The 17,225-nt window shown below is 42.5% G+C and overlaps 1 protein-coding gene across 1 annotated transcript; it reads left to right on the forward strand.

Moving 5' to 3' along the window:
* The first annotated feature begins 571 nt into the window (after window positions 1–571).
* Window positions 572–9,589, forward strand: LOC310669832 (40-kDa huntingtin-associated protein-like). The gene is made up of 2 exons (XM_083424248.1): window positions 572–4,568; window positions 8,723–9,589. Exons 1-2 carry the CDS (start codon window positions 3,506–3,508, stop codon window positions 8,926–8,928), a joined length of 1,269 nt encoding a protein of 422 aa, XP_083280374.1. The 5' UTR covers window positions 572–3,505; the 3' UTR covers window positions 8,929–9,589.
* Window positions 9,590–17,225: the final 7,636 nt, after the last annotated feature.

Genomic DNA, 17,225 nt, shown 5'->3' on the forward strand with positions numbered 1-17,225 from the left:
TTTTTAGGCTAAGAGGCTTTTCCTCATGCCCAAGTCTGAAAATCACCCAGAGGGCTACTGAAATTTCATGTTGGTGTTGCTGAAAGAGGAAAGGTGATGGGGAGTTGTGTGAGGAAGGTGGGGGTGGGGAGAAGGAAGGAAGGAAGGGCCAGTGCCACCGCTGCAAGGACTTCCAGAGGGGGGGGGGTGCCCTTGACTAGGGGAGCGCAATCTGGATGGTTCTGCCAGGTGCACATGATCACATAGTGCTCCACCTGATGACTTGTTTTTCAGCAGTCATCCTGGTTTGCTTACACAGCAATTCGACTATGTCAAATATCTACTATTTGTTCTGATATGTTTGTAGGAGTTACATGACAACGACCTGCATTCATCCTGATTTGCTTGTGGGGTGTTTTCTCATTAGCCATTCATTCATCCCACACTTTCTAGTGAGATTTCCCATCACTTTTCTCACAGAAGAAAAAGACATGTGTATTTTTTGTTTTTTTAAAAACATGAGCTTGTTATTCACACTTTTGCTTGCCCTGTATTTTGACCCTATTTAGTTTATCAGTTTATCTGGGTCTGAGAGCTTTTTTCGTTGTTCCACAGCTGTCTTAGGGGAAAAAAACAATATTATCTGCTGAATCAGAAGGTTGACCAGCAAAATCTGTCTTCAGATTTTCTGCACATCTGATTAAGATCCAATTCAGCAAGTAAGTTCCTATTTTCACAAGGCACAGCCGTGGTGCAATGAGAAAAGGTCTTGGAGTTAATTGCTACACAACATAATCAAAATACAGGTCAAGCAAAAGTGTGGACAAACCCAGAGTGCTTTAATCAAATTCAATTATAGAAAGCTAAAGTTCTAGTACACTCTTAAATCTCTCCTGCATAATACTGACAGTTTGGAGAGACCCCCAGATTCCTGCATCAGTTTTCTATATGTAGAATCTCAGCCATTTGTCAACAGTATTGCGTTAAGGATAAACACAATTCAAATATAACAGAATTATCAGTTGTGAACACACACTCACAAATATAATGAGCCTGTTGCACCAGCCAAATGGCCCATCTAGACTCCATTCACATGGCAGTTCATTCTACTTCCCCAATGTTTCCCTAACAGTATTAGAAACAATGTGGTTAGAGTGTTGGATTTGGACCAGGGAGACCAGGGTTCAAATCCTCACTCAGCCATGATGTTCACTGAGTGACATTGGCCCAGCCATTTCCTCTCAGCCTAACCTACCTCACAGGGTTGTTGTGGGAATTAAATGAGGAGGTGGAGAACTATGTGTGCTATCTTGACCTCCTTGGAGAAAAAAGGTGGGATATAAATGAAATTAAGAAACAAACTACTAATTGTGGCATTCTCTTTGAACTTTAACACAAGGAGAAAGCCAGTTCCAGAAAATAGAAAATAGAGCATGTTTAGCACTCATTTCTGTGTTATTTGATTCTACACAAAAAATCTATTTGCAGCCCCCTTAACAAGGAAAAAAAAATCACATGTGTAAGGTGATGAGATTTGGAACAGTATGTCAGCATACCATTCTTAATTGTTTGCAGGGAGGCCCAACAGTTTTGGGAGAAGGTAGGTCTTGTTTATATATTTCTGGAATGAGAAAGTAAATCATATTTTTCCTTTTAATTTATTCACACTTTGAGTTTTTATTATGTTATTTATCTCTTCATATGCCATTTCCTTGTTTTTCCTTTCCATTTCTTCTCTCTTTTTTATTTTAGTTTGCATGAGAAGCAAGAACTTTTGATGCATAACGGTTTTGGTTACATATTGTCACAACATATTAATAAAAATTATTTTAAAATATATAGAGAAAATATAGATAACACAAAGAGAACATAAATTCAGACAGAAGTGCCAGTGTTGCAATCAGGAAAACTAACACAGCATCACCTACATGTCTGATTGCAACCTAAGAGGACCAGGCCACTTTATGGTGCCGCCACACTTCCACTTGTCCAGTGCTGAGAAAGAACGGGTCTCAGCATTTCCCCCTGATATAGAAAAAATAGGGGTGGTTGGCTTTTGCTGCCCAAATCCCCAAGGGACTGAGTCCCCTAAGTCCATGATCCGTCAGAGATGAATGGATGGTGGCAGGATGCAGTGAAAGCAAGGCAGATCTTTATTTTTCAGTTGCAACAGAGTTTCTTCCCCTCCTAGCAAGGAGGCAAGAGACCCAGAACCCAGAAGAAACATCTCTTTTAAGGGTTTGCATTTTGGCGTGGAGAAGGAGAACCTCCCTCTATAAACAGTCAGAAATTACATCTCACAGAAGGTGGGGTTCCTGTGGCTCAGGCAGGCTGAAGTGTGATATTCTTGAGGATTTAGCAAGTTTTACATAATTCCAGACACAGTTTGGGACGCGGGTGGCACTGTGGTGTAAACCAAACCAAGCTTTGGGCTTGCTGATCAGAAGATCGGCGGTGTGAGCTCCCGTTCTTCAGTCCCAGCTCCTGCCAACCTAGCAGTTCGAAAGCACATCAAAGTGCAAGTAGGTAAATAGGTACTACTCCGGCAGGAAAGTAAACGGCATTTCCATGCACTGCTGTGGTTTTGCCAGAAGCGGCTTAGTCATGCTGGCCACATGACCCGGAAAAACTATCTGCGGACAAATGTCAGCTCCCTTGGCCAGTAAAGCAAGATGAGCGCCGCAACCCCAGCGTCGTTGGAGACTGAGCTTAACTGTCAGGGGTCCTTTACTTTTCTGAGACACAGTTTAAACAAAACATTGGCATTTGATAAGACAGTCAGGATGCCCATCCCTCAATGCGGAGCATCTGGGCAGACAATGACAATACAAAGGAGGTTCATAGATGTAGGAGAGGAATCATTTCAGGAACTTCCCCTGATGTTCTCAGGCAAGGGGAATTAAGGAGGCAGAGGAAATATTTAGAGTCTTTAGGAGAGTCAAGATGGCTTTTGGAATGCTTTCCTGTACTATTTTAGACATGTGGTTCATATACTTATGTATGTGTGTTTACCTTGTGCAGTTATCAACGTTCATTCTATATTTGAAACCTTACAATTCCCATAACACCCCCTTGCCCTGCTCCTTTCCCACGGAAAACCCACTCCAAACAGGAGAAAACGGCTATCCCGCGGAAAACTCAACTGCTCCGACTGAGCGCTAAAGAGTCATTTTCCCCAGAAAGACACATCATTTTGTGCTGTGTTTCTAGGCGCAGGTTCCGTGATATAAAGTGCTGCGTCTGGTATGTTGTTGTTTGTTTTGCCCCAGCGTTTTCCCTGTGAAAACCTTCCCTTTTTGTTCCACCTGGATCTGCGCCTGGAAAGCAAAGTACAGGTAAGGAGTGCGCTGAGCCCAGAGATGGAGCCCAGAGATGGGAACGGCTGCCTCCGCGGTCGCCATGGTTACACGGCCCTTAGCAACGCCTTTTTTTCACTTCCTGTTCCGTCGCCCGGCAACCCTCTGTCGCCATTTCCTGCGGGGCCTAGCACAGGAGAGCTGTCGGTGAAGCCGAAGGAGCCGGGAAGATGCTGTCAGTCCCAGGTACCGGCGGTGGCGGCCTGTCGCCTGGTTTCAGCGGAGGGGAATCCGGGTCGGGATCGGGCGGCGGAGGCGACTTCCTGACCCGCTACCGGCTCGTGTCGGCCAAGCTCCGCCGGCGCTTCCTGCGCAAGCCGAACGTGTCTGAGGCGGCCGAGCAGTTCGCGGCGCTGGCCAGGGAGCTGCGGGCCCAGGAAAGCCTCCCGTACGCGGCCTGGTGCCAGCTAGCGGTGGCGCGCTGCGCCCAGAGCCTCGGGCACGCGCCCGGAGAAGCGGCGGCGCTGGGCGAAGCGGCGCGCCTCTGGCTCAAGCACGAGCGGGAGCTCCGCCTGCGCCAAGGCCCCGGGCTGGGACTGTCTGAACACCTGCCGGCTGCCCAGAGCTGCGTGGCTTTCGGCTCCCGCCTGCGCCTCGACCTGGGCCAGCCCGCGCTGGCAGCCGGGCTTTGGCTCGAGCTGGGCAACGAGTTGCGCTCCGGCGGAGAGCCGGGCCAAGCCGTGCCGGCCCTTCTGCGCGCCGCAGACCTCCTGGCGGTCGCCCAGCTGCCCCTGGAGGCTCTGCGCTGCCTACGCGACGTGGCCTCCTGCCTGCTGCTTTGCCGCGACCACGATGGTGCTTTGGCTGTGCTCACCCAGGCGCAGCTGATGGCTCAGGCCGGCACAGGAACCTCTGCCGGTGGATCGACATCTTCGGCTGCCGCAGCCGCTTCTTCATCCGTTCCGGTCAGCCCGCCGCCGGGAGCCTTCCTCGACGAGCTGCTGCACTGCGAGGTGGCCCGCGTCCTTCTCCTCCTGCTGCTCCAGCCGCCGCCTTCCAAGCTGATGCCCGAGCACGCCAAGACCCTCGAGAAGTACTCCTGGGAGGCCCTGGATGCCTCGCCGGGCTACGTCCCCTCAGAGCTCTTCCTGCTGCTGCAGTCCGCTGTCATGGCTTGCCAAGAGAAAGACCTGGAGGCGCTCAAGGTGCTGCAGAAGGAACTCTGGCCGCTGCTCACTCCCGAGCAGAATCACCTCCTCCATCTGGTGGTACAGGAAATGATCAGTCCCTCAGGTCAGGGGATATGACCAAGGGTACTTTGGTATAGCGTACGGTTCTTAGACGACTCTTTTTCGTTTTTTCACAGAAGTGTTGCAAAGAAGGTTTGCTTTGCTGATGGAAGTGACACTTCAGTCTCTGTCCTCCTAGCTTCCAGCCTGCATTTCCATTAAGTCTACTTCACCTTTCCTCTGCATGAAGGAAACACGGTGGCAAAGCACTGCCTTTCATTCTATTGGGGCTTACTTTCTTCCTACCCACATCTATTCTTTCCTAACATTACTTAGACTTCACTAAGGACTTGAGAGAAAAGCACGAGGTGTCCCACATTTCCCCCCGCTGTTGGGCTGATTTTATCATATTGGACTTTATAAAACACTTTCTTCATCGTTGGTACCAGAAATTACACTTAATTTATAACACATTGTAAACTTGAAAGTAATGTTGCGGAATTTTAAATGTTTATACTTATTTATATTTTACATTTTAAAGTGTAAGTACACATGTGAGAGGTAGCTGTGTTCTTTTGCACAGGGCTTTGTGTTGAACTGCTGGATTGTTGCTTGAAAACTATGCTGCCAGTTTTCTTCTTACGTTATTGGAACCGTCCACAACCAAGTGTCCTCTAGATTGCTTTGGACTCCAACTTGCCTCAGCCCCAGCCAGCATGGCTTGATGGAAACTGTAGTGTAGTCTAAAACATCTGGAGAATACCAAATTGGGGAAGGCTTTTTTAGTGTTTGAATACAAAATTCATTACAGTAAGCCCACAACATATGCAGGAGTTACATTCCGGGCTTCACACCTGGTTCAATGGCAGATGGGACTGCCAGTGTCATTTCCCCCATATATACACAAATTGCTGCGCACGTAAAGCTGAATGCACAAAAGTTAAATGCACTTAAGTTGCAGGCTTACTGTAATCATTATTAAAGAATCAAAAAAATCCTGTCCGTTTAAAATCAGATTTAAGAGACTTTCATGTAGGCCTAGACTGCATAAAGCCAGCAAATTGAAAACCAAGGCTGATGCTTTAATGTGTGCTTGTGCCCCAGGCAGATCACTTTGGTGGTGAAAACTGAGCAAAATAAAAATGATACTGTGCAGTGTCACAAGTTGCTGATTTGAAACTTAGCCTTAGTGCACCACACATTTCCTTTGCCTTCCAGCCTTAAATCCAGATGAGAGTAAAAATGCCTTGGACTTGCATAAATGTCTCATACAGTCCTGGTCTTGTATTGCCTTATGAAGCTTTGTTAGAGAGCAAGCCTATTTGTTACTTATATCAGTAAGTAATGGGTAGGAGGGGGAGGTCTTCTCTGCTGCAGAAAAGGATGAGGGTGGTACTGGTAATGCTTGAGGTGTGTGCAGTCTTATTTCCTAGTACAGTCGTACCTTGAATCCTGAACACCTTACAAATCGATCGTTGTGGCTCCTGAATGCCACAAACTTGGAAGTGAGTGTTCCGGGTTGCAAACGTTCTTTGGAACCCACCTTCCAATTGGCTGCAGGAGCTTCCAGCAGCCAATCAGAAGCCACACCTTGGTTTCCGAATGTTTCGGAAGTTGAACAGACTTCTGGAACAGATTCCATTCAACTTCCGAGGTATTACTGTACTGTTGTAATCGCTGATGATGCTAATGATAATATATGTAGTAACTTTTGAAAATAATCCCTTTATAGATATCATACTTTAAAGAGGCAACAGCAAAAGATGCATCTGGGAAGTGGTTAAAGTACAGATTTTGAGCAGGAATAGGTTGCTTAATTATTTATGCAGGCAACCCCTTACTTATGCATGTTCAATAGGTGTGCAATTGTACATACAGTGGTACCTCTGGTTACGTACTTAATTCGTTCCAGAGGTCCGTTCTTAACCTGAAACTGTTCTTAACCTGAAGCACCACTTTAGCTAATGGGGCCTCCCGCCACCACCGCGCAATTTCTGTTCTCATCCGGAAGCAAAGTTCTTAACCCGAGGTACTATTTCTGGGTTAGCGGAGTCTAACATGAAGTGTATGTAACCTGAAGTGTATGTAACCTGAAGTGTAGGTACCACTGTACGTGCATCACATCGAACCCAGAAGTGACTTTAAAACATTCCAAAAAAGGGGTGGAATGGGTGTGTGTGTGTGCACAGGCTTTTTCAATGGTCTTTCAAATACAGTGGTGCCCTGCAAGACGAATGCCTCGCATAAACTTCATTTATGTTGTGAGTTTACAGTCTGAAGAAAAGAAGTGTTGGAAGAGCATAAGAGCCAGCTTCTTGGGGCTGAGGTCCGTTTGGGCCCTCTAATAAAATATTTGAGGGGTCCACCCCCCACCCCACCCCCGTTGATGGACTTTGCCATTCAAATAGTGTATGTGTGCTGTGTCATGTGTTTGGTTATGCATGGTGGGGCTTACCTGCTCCCACCCCAATATTTTATTTAAGCTGGTATCCCTGTGGAAGAGGGTGCTTCTACTCACTTCTTTATACCACCCAGACTGCTTTATCACCACCAAACAACTCTGGTGCCAAAGCAATCTCAGGTATCTTGGCAGCATATATGTGATGGAAGTAATAAATAAATGTTTCTTATTCATATTGCGGTTCCAATCCAGAATGAAAAACTTTTTCATTCTTAGTGTTGTGCCACACAAAAGATCAGTTTGAAATTTGGCATATTCATAGACCACAATGGGTAGATCACGTAGGACAGACAATGTGGTGCTCCTCAGATATTCTATAGAATGTTGGGGCTTATAATGATGGGATTTCCTTTGTCTTTTTTTTCCTACCCTTCTTAACTAAAGGGAATTCCTGTTTCTTTTTTATTGTAAAAATAACTTGCTTTGTTTGGAATTAACAGAGAGTAAGGTAAGCATTTTGTGCCTTTACCACTGAGTCCTAAACCAGTTAACTCAAATGTCAGCCTTGTTTTATTATTGGGACACAGCTTCAGTCATATGCATACTAGATGGTAGAGATGTCAGGCGCCAAAAAAACCCCCCAAAAAGATGTCAGGCGCCATCCTGGCACCTAGGCATCTTCACTTGGTTGCAAGTGGCTGATAGCCAGATGCAAAATGAGATGCATTTAAGCAAATCTGTTTATTATATTACAGGTGCACTAGCATCTACTTCTATGTGTAAATGCCTAGCTATCACTAGATTGTAGTGAGCAGTGTTAGAAACTCAGATATATAAGCTAGGCACAAAATGGCTCCTTAAGCCAAGGTTACAGTTGCCCAAATGGAATATCTGGTTGCCATTTTTGGGCAAGATGGCTCTAAAAAGTCTTATTTTTCAAAAGATGGACAGACTGATTGATTCTCAGTTAAACATCTGGCTAGTTCAGATGACAACCTTGAATTAGGTTAAGAACTTTGAGAACATAAAAGGGGAAAAATCACTTTATTCATAGACAGTCCACATTGGCCTATTCCTACCTCTTTTTCTTAATGGTGACACAGACAGTTCGTAGCGTAGGAATATTCTTCACAGTTGTGAGCAGGGCGGTGGGGTGGGGTAAATGAAGACAAGTGACAACCATTAACTATAACGTTGTCCACTGCTCCAGCTTAGGCTGCACAGAAAAAGCATTTTGGTTTCTGAAATCTATTCTGATTGTGCAGATAAAATATAACTGATGGAATTATACAGGATGTGGTATTAGTATGTGAAAACAGTCAAGATCCAGGCATGCACCTCCAGATAGTGGAGATGTCAGGCACCACCCTGGTGTCCAGGTATCTTCAGTTGGTTGCAAGTGGTTGATAGTCAGGTGCAAAATGCACCTGGTGCCTGGCTAATTTTGAACACTAGTGGTGAGATGCATTTAAGCAAATCACTGTTTATTATATTACAGTTGCACTAGCTCGGTTTGGCGGAAAGATTGTCTTGAGTTTCAAGTTTTGAGGAATTACATTATTCCCTGTTTACTTGGACTCAAAGTGAATTCACCAATTCATCAATAGCATAATAGTTGGGGAAGCATCTGTGTGGAGGGAGGGTAGCCTCCCTCGCCCACCTGCCCACATCTCCCCCCCCCCCCGGCCCTCCGCTCCCTCGCCCAGCGCCTCAGTTCCCAACTGGATTGTGAAACATTCAGCTTCTTGTTTCCGTGGGAGGAAGGTGGGAGGGCCCAGAGTTACAGTGAGTAACAGTCCCACTGATCTCCCCTCCAGGCTCTGGCATGAAAGCTCCCGCGGGAACCTCGCCAGAATGCCAGGTGAGCGGCAGGTACAGGAGAAGGTGCTCCAGTGCGAAGCTGTCGTCGGTGAAGTTCTGCAGAGGGGTCTCCAGAGGGTTCTGGAGCAGCAAGATCAGGTCTATGAAAATGTGGCTCAGTAACTTCAGCTCAAGAATATTACTGAGTGATTGCAGGAGATAGGAAGCCAGGAGCTGATGACTCAAGTGGATCTAGGCTACAATTTCTATGTCAATGTAGAAGTGCCTGGTGTCTCCACCATATTTGTAGCACTGGGTTATGGGTTATTTGTGGAGTTGACTCTTTCTGAGGTGCTTGCCTTCATTGAGAAGAACAAGAAGCTACTAACAGAGCTCAGTGAAGCCCTTACCAAAGACTCTGTCAAGATCAAAGCCAATATTCAGATGGTTTTAGAGGGCTTGCATGAACTCCAAGGTCTCCAAGATTTGCCTGAGGAGACCAGAAGGGACATCTTCCTTTAGGCACCTGCCCTTCCTAGAGGGGGCGTTTTCAATGTGATATGCTGGAAGAAGAGTTAGTCTCTTGGGCATTTTGGTGGTGGCAGCAGGAACTGTGTTTGTAACTGAGGAAACCCTTATGAGTTGGGTAGGGTGAATGTGCTTACAGGGATAGCAGATCAGAGAGTTTGAGAGAGAATAGTTTCTCTTGGGGTGGTTGATTTCACTGCCTCAGATATTCAACCCTTCTCTGCCTCTGTTTCCCCAGAAACTGTGTCCTTATTTCTTATAGTTCTTATTTCTGTGTTCTTGGTTCTTAGTTCTGTATCTTATAAGTTCATATCAGTTTGTGAAAGTAATAAATAAAGATGGTTATTTTAAAAAAACAACAACCCAAAACAGCAGTTATTGATTTTTACCAGCCATGACTTTGGCAACCCACTACACAACTACGCAGAGCTGATCATGTATGCCAATGCTTCACCCTTTGAATACTGCAAAGGATCATTTTAAGCTTTGTCTCTGGTACCTCTCTCACAGCCATGCTCAATGCTGTGATGTGAAGCATGGAAGTTCTAGGTTGCAGTGAGGTCTCTACAGCCATGATGAATACATCAGCTCCAAGATCTAAAAATGAGGGGGTCCAAGCCCCATACAATGAAAATTCTGTTCAGTGGTAGTGAACACATTGCCCTCCCCAAAACTTTTTTCTTCTATTTTACTCCAACTCCCATCAGCCCCAGCCAGCATGGCCAATTCTCAGAGATGCTTAGATTTGTATTCCAGCAACATCTGAATAGCCCTATATTGGACCTATTGGCTACTCCTGCCTTAGGTCCATATACATTACTAAAAATAAAGGGGAAAGCACTTCATTTACCTATTGTTTTATTATATATACACATAACGTGACACTTCAGAAAACTTTCTATGCAGCTCACTATGAGTACAAAATCATTAGAATATGAAATCAATCAACTCAAACACTCATGTAATAAAACAACAGAGGGGTTTTTTAATAGTGTAAAAGTGAAATGAGAACCCAAGAGATTAATCATTCAAGAGACTTTTCCAATACTTTACCCTCAAAGAATAGTTAAGCCCCTGGCATCAATAACAACTTTTTAGAAGCCTACACCTTCTGTCCGGCTCAAATAAACCAGTTTTTTAAAAAAACAAAACAAAAAAACAGGCCTAAGTTATAAGAAAATTAAAATAGACCAGGAAAAAAAGATTGAAGAATGGTACCATTCCTCAATCTTATTTTTTCCTAACAAGAACAATGATTAGACAAACAGGATATGACTTATTAGAAAACAATCATGACAACAATGTCACATACTCAAGGACGAAGTCTCAGATTAATGATCAACAGTTTCTTGATTATACATTGGCTGTGAGTCTGGCATTTGCACATTGGATTTGAGGCACACACCATTGGCTTTTTTTATTGGAAACCTCTAACTGCCAATGCAACGTATAAAGGAAGGAATACTTCTTTGGCGATCACTCACAGCCGAGTAAGAATGTCTTCCATAAACACGGTTTTAACAATGAGTCCGTAAGTGACTGTGGAGGCCAATTCTGGAACCACACGGCCTTCCACAGTAGGGACATTGGTTTCCAGACGGGAGTTGATCACAGTATGGATTTGCCAAGCATGCCTTCCTCTTAGAACATTTCTCCCTTACATCCTGAGTTCGAGTGTCTTCAAAGCCCATGACACCTTTGGTAAAGGCTGTTCTCCAATTGAAGCACTTGCAGGCAAGTGTTTCCCAATTGTTGGTGTTTATACTACATTTTTAAAGATTTGCCTAGAGAAGGAAGGAATACAATTGCAATGGGATAAAGCAACACTACTGCACCAATAGAAAAAGAGTATGTTTTAATTTATTAATCCCCTTTTACATTGTTACAGGGATTTTTTACAATGATTGGGGGGGGTTGTTCCTCCAGCACACAGTGTTCACCCCCTCTTTATTCACACACACAATGTCTCCTCAAAGCACCACATAATGCACGACACCACACAATTTCCAATGTTCTGTTCAGGAAGGAAATGGCTACCATGGAGGGAGCTTGGGACATGGGTGAGGACAGCCATAACCCATAAAGTGTGAGCTCAGGTACTCAGCAGCCCCTCTGCCTGAGTGATAATCTCTGGCATCCTGATATCTGAGTGCCAGACAGGTAGTAGTAGTAGTAGTAGTAGTAGTAATAATAATAATAATAATAATAATATTTTTTTATTTATACCCTGTCCTCCCCACGGCTAACACCAAATATAAATTACAATAAAACATAATAGAAAACAAAGAGTTAATCAAATGGGCACAAGATGTTGGACATAATATAATGATGGCTGACTGGGAACAGTTATGGACCACAGGTATGAAATTTACCGCATGTAATGCCTTAAGAGAAAACATAATGAAAATGATTTATGGGTGGTACATGACACCAGTCAAGCTTGAAAAAAATTATCATTTGCCCGACAATAAATGTTGGAAATGCAAAGAGATTGAAGGTACATTCTTTCACCTTTGGTGGACATGCCCAAGGATTAAGACATTCTGGGAGATGATCTATAATGAAATGAAAAAGGTATTTAAATATACCTTTCTGAAGAAACCAGAGGCCTTTCTCCTGGGCATGGTCGGCCAATTGGTGTTAAAGAAGGACAGAACTTTATGTATGCAACAACAGCAGCAAGAATATTTATTGCGAAGTATTGGAAGACACAAGATCTACCTACCCGGGAAGAATGGCAGATGAAGTTGATGGACTACATGGAACTGGCGGAAATGACTGGCAGAATCCGAGACCAGGGAGAGGAGTCGGTGGAAGAAGACTGGAAAAAGTTTAAATATTATTTACAGAAATACTGCAAAATTAATGAATGTTAAAATGTTGGAATGAAGTTATATGGCTTTAGTAGAAAGGTTATAAGGATTTAAGTATAAATAGATTAATGGAATTTTAAAAGTAAAATAAGGTTAGAATGTGTTAAGATAATTATTTGACAGATAACAGAGGAAGATGGAAAAAGGAATTGCTGAAACATTTGACAGAAGTGGAATACAAAAAGGGAGGTGTGAGGAGGTCGGTGAAACAAGTGAATGAAAGATATTGAAATTGTTTGAGTGTTTTAAATTGTTTTGTTTTGTTTAATGTATTTAGTGTTATGTAGTGTCTTCTTATTGTATTGTAATGGTTTTTATTTTTCTGTTTTTGTTTGGTTTTGCAATGTTTAAATTGTTCAAAAAGCAATAAATATTATTTAAAAAAAGAAAAGAAAAAGAAAACAAAGAGTTAATCAAAATACAACTTAAAATACAGCCTCATTTTAGTGTAGCCCATAAATCAAGACCATAAAGGGAGGAAACATCAGATATTCACCCGAGCCAGCTATTCATGCTGGTCCTACATGGGCCAGCAAAAAAGCCAAGTGGAAATTTACATGCGAAATCCCATATACAGGATCAGAGTGAGTCCATGCCAAAGGCCAGGTGAAACAGCTCCATCTTGCAGGTAAGCCATTCCAGAAACAATAGCAAACCCAGATCAAGACAAAAGGCTGTGATTAACTTACCTGGGAAAAAGGGACATCTCTTGTGTATGGTGGAGGTCAAGCGAAGGGTAGGGGCAAGCCCTGATGCTCAGGTTTTTGTCGCCAGACCCTTCCAACGTGTGATGTATTTGTGATATATGCATGATTTAATTTTAGGGGTGTTGTGGGCATCTTTGTAAAACTGATAAAAGTGGGAGCCACTCTTTGTTCTCTGCTTCCAGTGGCGTAGCGTGGGGGTGCAGGGGGGGCTGGCCGCACCGGGCGCAACATCTGGGGGTTAGGGTTAAGGGGCGCAAATCCACGGGTTAGGGGGCGCAAATTTCTTGCCTTGCCCCGGGTGCTGACAACCCACGCTACACCACTGTCTGCTTCTTCCCGATTCTCCCATGTGGTGGGTGGAAGTCCTGTTGCAACAGTTATTTGAATGAAGACCAGGACTACTGGCTGCTGTTTTTTTCCTATATTCCTGGCTGGTGTCTTTGTTTGTTTCCTATAACAAACATGTGCATCAAGGCAACTTACAAACATTTAAAACAGCTAGAAATAGTTTTTAAAAGCAGTACAAGTAAAAGGTAATGGCAAAGGACCCCTGGACGGTTAAGTTCAGTCAAAGGCGACTATGGGGTGCAGCACTCATCTTCCTTTTCAGGCCACTTTCTGGGTCATGTGGCCAGCATGACTGGAGGATTTTTGATTTTATAGTAGACAAATATTTTTAAAAATTATGTGCAATTTAAGCCTTATGGTGTGCAAGTGGTGTTAAAACGTAGTGTAATTCATAGCTGTCAACTTTTCCCTTTTCTTGCGAGGAATCCTATTCGGAATAAGGGAATTTCCTTTAGAAAAAGGGAAACATTGACAGCTATGGTGTGGTTACTTTGTTTCTCCACAACTGACGGGTTCAAAAGTTTTGAAAATAACTTAGTTTACTCCTACTGCGCTCTCCCCCAAGAAACTCAGAACAAAATACTTTATAGACTGAATAACCTCCGTTCTTGTCTGACAAATCTGACGAAGGACCAACCGGGACCACACAACCAAAACATATCTGATTATGTCCCAGATCAGGCTTCATACCTCTATCATCACGAGCTGGATCTGTGGGTCGGGAAACCCTCCATTACCCCAGGCCAATTGGTTGCTGCGGAGATGAATCCATCCTCTCTGATCTTGGAGCCGAAACGCCTCTCCTATAAACCAGCCCGCATGCAATCCATCCCAGAGGCAAACCTGGTCACTACATTAGCATGGGATAAAATGAGAGAACTAAATGAGACTGAATTGGGCTCCCCAAATAAAGTGCCCAGCATGGGTGCGCCAGGTTGCAACCCTAGCATTCCACCTTCCTCCAATGTGAGCATACTGAATACATCTTTAAACATCATTGAATTAGCATCTGAACTATCTGAACCCGCTGAAAGGGCTAATAGTAAGAACCAGAGGAACTTGGGGTGACATCCGGAATGTACCACGTATACCTTACTAGCACCCTTAAATCAAAGATCTCTCCAAACTCTATCTATTATGTCCTGGAATGTAGCTGAACTCTCATGTAAATTAGCTGATTCTGATTTTATAAATTTTCTTGAGTCTTATGATATAATACTTCTGCAGGAAACCTGGTCTCTTAAACTTTTAAATATTCCTAATTTTATTACTTATAATTTACCCGCTACTAAAATGTCATCAAAAGGTCGACCTAAAGCCGGTTTGATCTGTGGTATTAAACAGTCTGCTAACCTTAAAATTAACTATACCAGAAATATTGGACAGTATGCACAATTGTTATCATTTTCCATTGCTTACAGGGAAATTCTTCTTTTAAATATATATTTTCCTCCCATAGAGTTGGAAATTAGACCAGATGATGGTTGGAATATAGTCTCTGAAGAGTTGTATTTAATACGTAGTAAATCTCCAAATATCCCCCTGATTGTAATGGGAGACACCAATGCTCGAATTGGATCAGATAATACAGCTCTCTAAAAACGCTATGTCTCAAATCTAGCTGAAGATGCCCCACTTCCATTGAGAATAGGGAGGAATTCAAAGGACATCATTATTAATAAAGCGGGAGGAAAACTTTTACAATTGGTTTTAGAATTTAATCTCTAATTTTTGAATGGCTCAATGTGGCTGGATATTCTAGGAAATTTTACCTTCAGCTCCAAAAGGGGTAGTAGCGTAATCGACTATTCTCTAGTTTCAGTTGAAATGTTAAATGAAGTTGCCTCTTTTACAGTTGTACCTCGCTCAGAGAGTGACCACTTCCCAATAGTTTTAGAGATGTACAGGAATCCTAGAAATATTGATATTTGTCCTCTTATTAGTATTGATAAGACTATTTATGCCAAAAGAATTTATATAAGTGATAAAAATAGGGAGGATCTATTAGCAGTATTTGAAAATAACCCAGTTACTCTCGAACCTGTGGCTAACCAAAATTTGATGCCCTTAGAGGACAATGATTGTTATTATAAGACTATCCAGGAATTATTCTCTTCTTTTTTAGACCCTCAGTTCAGCAACAAACCTTCAAATAAGTATAACTGGTTTGATATCAACTATAAGAAAGAACTTAGAACTTGTCTAAAAGAAGCCTATATTACCAACTCTCAAGATCTCTGGAAGACTTATTTTGAAATGAAAAATGCTTTTAAGAACATGCTCCTGGAAAAAAAATCTGAGTTCGCACTAGCCAAATGGTCTAAAATTGTTACTGCATTAGAAACTAAAGATACCAAAACTTTTTGGTCACTTCTCTCAATAAAAGATATCACTGATTTCCCTAATATAAGCGATGAGGCTTGGATTTCACATTTTACTGCTGTTTTTTATGATCACCAAGTTTGTAAAAAGGAAAATTTTATATTTTCTCTGGTAAAAACTACACAATTTCAAATTACTGCTGAGGAGATGAAAAGGATAATTTTCTCGTTTAAGCAAGGGAAATCACCTGGTATGGATGGCATTCCAATAGACCTGTTGAGATTAGATGTAGAATGGTGGGCCTCTAAACTTGTGCCACTTTTTAATTCTATCTATCACTCAGCCCTTGTACCTAAGTCGTGGAACAACTCAATAGTGGTACCGATCTTTAAAAAAGGTGATAGGAATTGCCAAGAGAATTACAGGCCTATAAGTTTGTTACCATGCATAAATAAAATCTATGCCAAATCTCTGCTTATTAAATTGGAAGAATGGATGCTGACAAAAGGTCTACCTGGTAAAGAGCAGGCTGGTTTTAAGGCAGGCTCGTCAACTCTTGACCAGTGTCTAGTGTTAAGCCCTCTTGTGGACAAATATGTCATGAGAAATAAACGAAAACTCTTTGTGGCATTTGTGGATTTAAAAAGTGCCTTTGATTCAGTCAACAAACTATGGACTAAACTAGAACACCTTGGTATCGACCCATATCTACTTACATTGATTCAAAGTTTACATTCTAATAACCAAATATATGTTAAAGTATCAAAAGATGGTAGACTTGCAGGTCCTATTCTGAATAATCGAGGAGTTAGGCAAGGCTGTATCTTGGCCCCTACCCTATTTAATCTATTTTTATCTGACCTACCATTATTTCTTCAAAACGCAACAACTCATACTCCTTATTTAAACAATAGCCCATTCTTTTTATTACTTTATGCAGATGATGCTGTAATTATTTCACTCTCTGTTTTGGGTTTAAAAAAATTATTTAAGAGCTTCTCAAACTACTGCTCTCTCAATAATCTCAAAATTAATTATGAAAAGACAAAGATTATGCAATTCAGAAAGAGAGGGAACCCAAAAGGCTGTATAATTAATGGACATCTAATACAGGAAGTTAAGCACTTCAATTATCTGGGAATCACATTCAAAAATAATATGAATTGGAATACACATATATGTGCTGCAATAGCTAAGGCCAAAGTGACAGCCCAATATATTAAATCCTATTTTTTTTCTCCAGTAGGAAACAGATTTATTCCAGCTGTATTGCAAGTGATTGACATGAAACTCTGTGCCCAACTTCTATACGGCACACCAGTGTGGATTTCAGGTGACCTCAAGAGGTTGGATAAATTTCACGCATCCCTTCTGAGGTCATTATTAGGACTTGCAAACTCTGTAAAATATGAAACAATATGTTGTGAGCTGGGAATATTGCCTTTATCAGTAAGAGCATGGCTGAGGACCTTGAAATATTGGATCTTCCTCCATTATAGAGCCCTATCCCCAAATTCTCTACTTTACGATCTTTTAAGTGATAGTGTAATCTACAATCTATCATCGATTTGTAGGAGAAAACTGGAGTCGATAGGGCTCACTCTAACTGACTTTGAAATCTCTGATCCAAAAGATACATGGGAAACTATCAGGAAGACTCTTACAGAAAAAAGTGTTCTCACCATGCTTGAGGTTGCAAAGCACAGCATCTGCTCTCCCATCCATTTAAATCTCCCTTTGTG

The sequence above is a fragment of the Podarcis tiliguerta genome (assembly GCF_965153285.1).
Source record: "Podarcis tiliguerta genome assembly, chromosome: Z".
Classification (NCBI taxonomy): Eukaryota; Metazoa; Chordata; class Lepidosauria; order Squamata; family Lacertidae; genus Podarcis; species Podarcis tiliguerta.

Bases quoted from the DNA above. Each gene is read 5' to 3' on its own strand.
- LOC310669832 (XM_083424248.1), top strand. From the start codon at position 3,506: ATGCTGTCAGTCCCAGGTACCGGCGGTGGCGGCCTGTCGCCTGGTTTC. The intron at 4,569-8,722 runs GTCAGGGGATAT...TCTCCCCTCCAG, and splicing joins GGAAATGATCAGTCCCTCAG to GCTCTGGCATGAAAGCTCCC.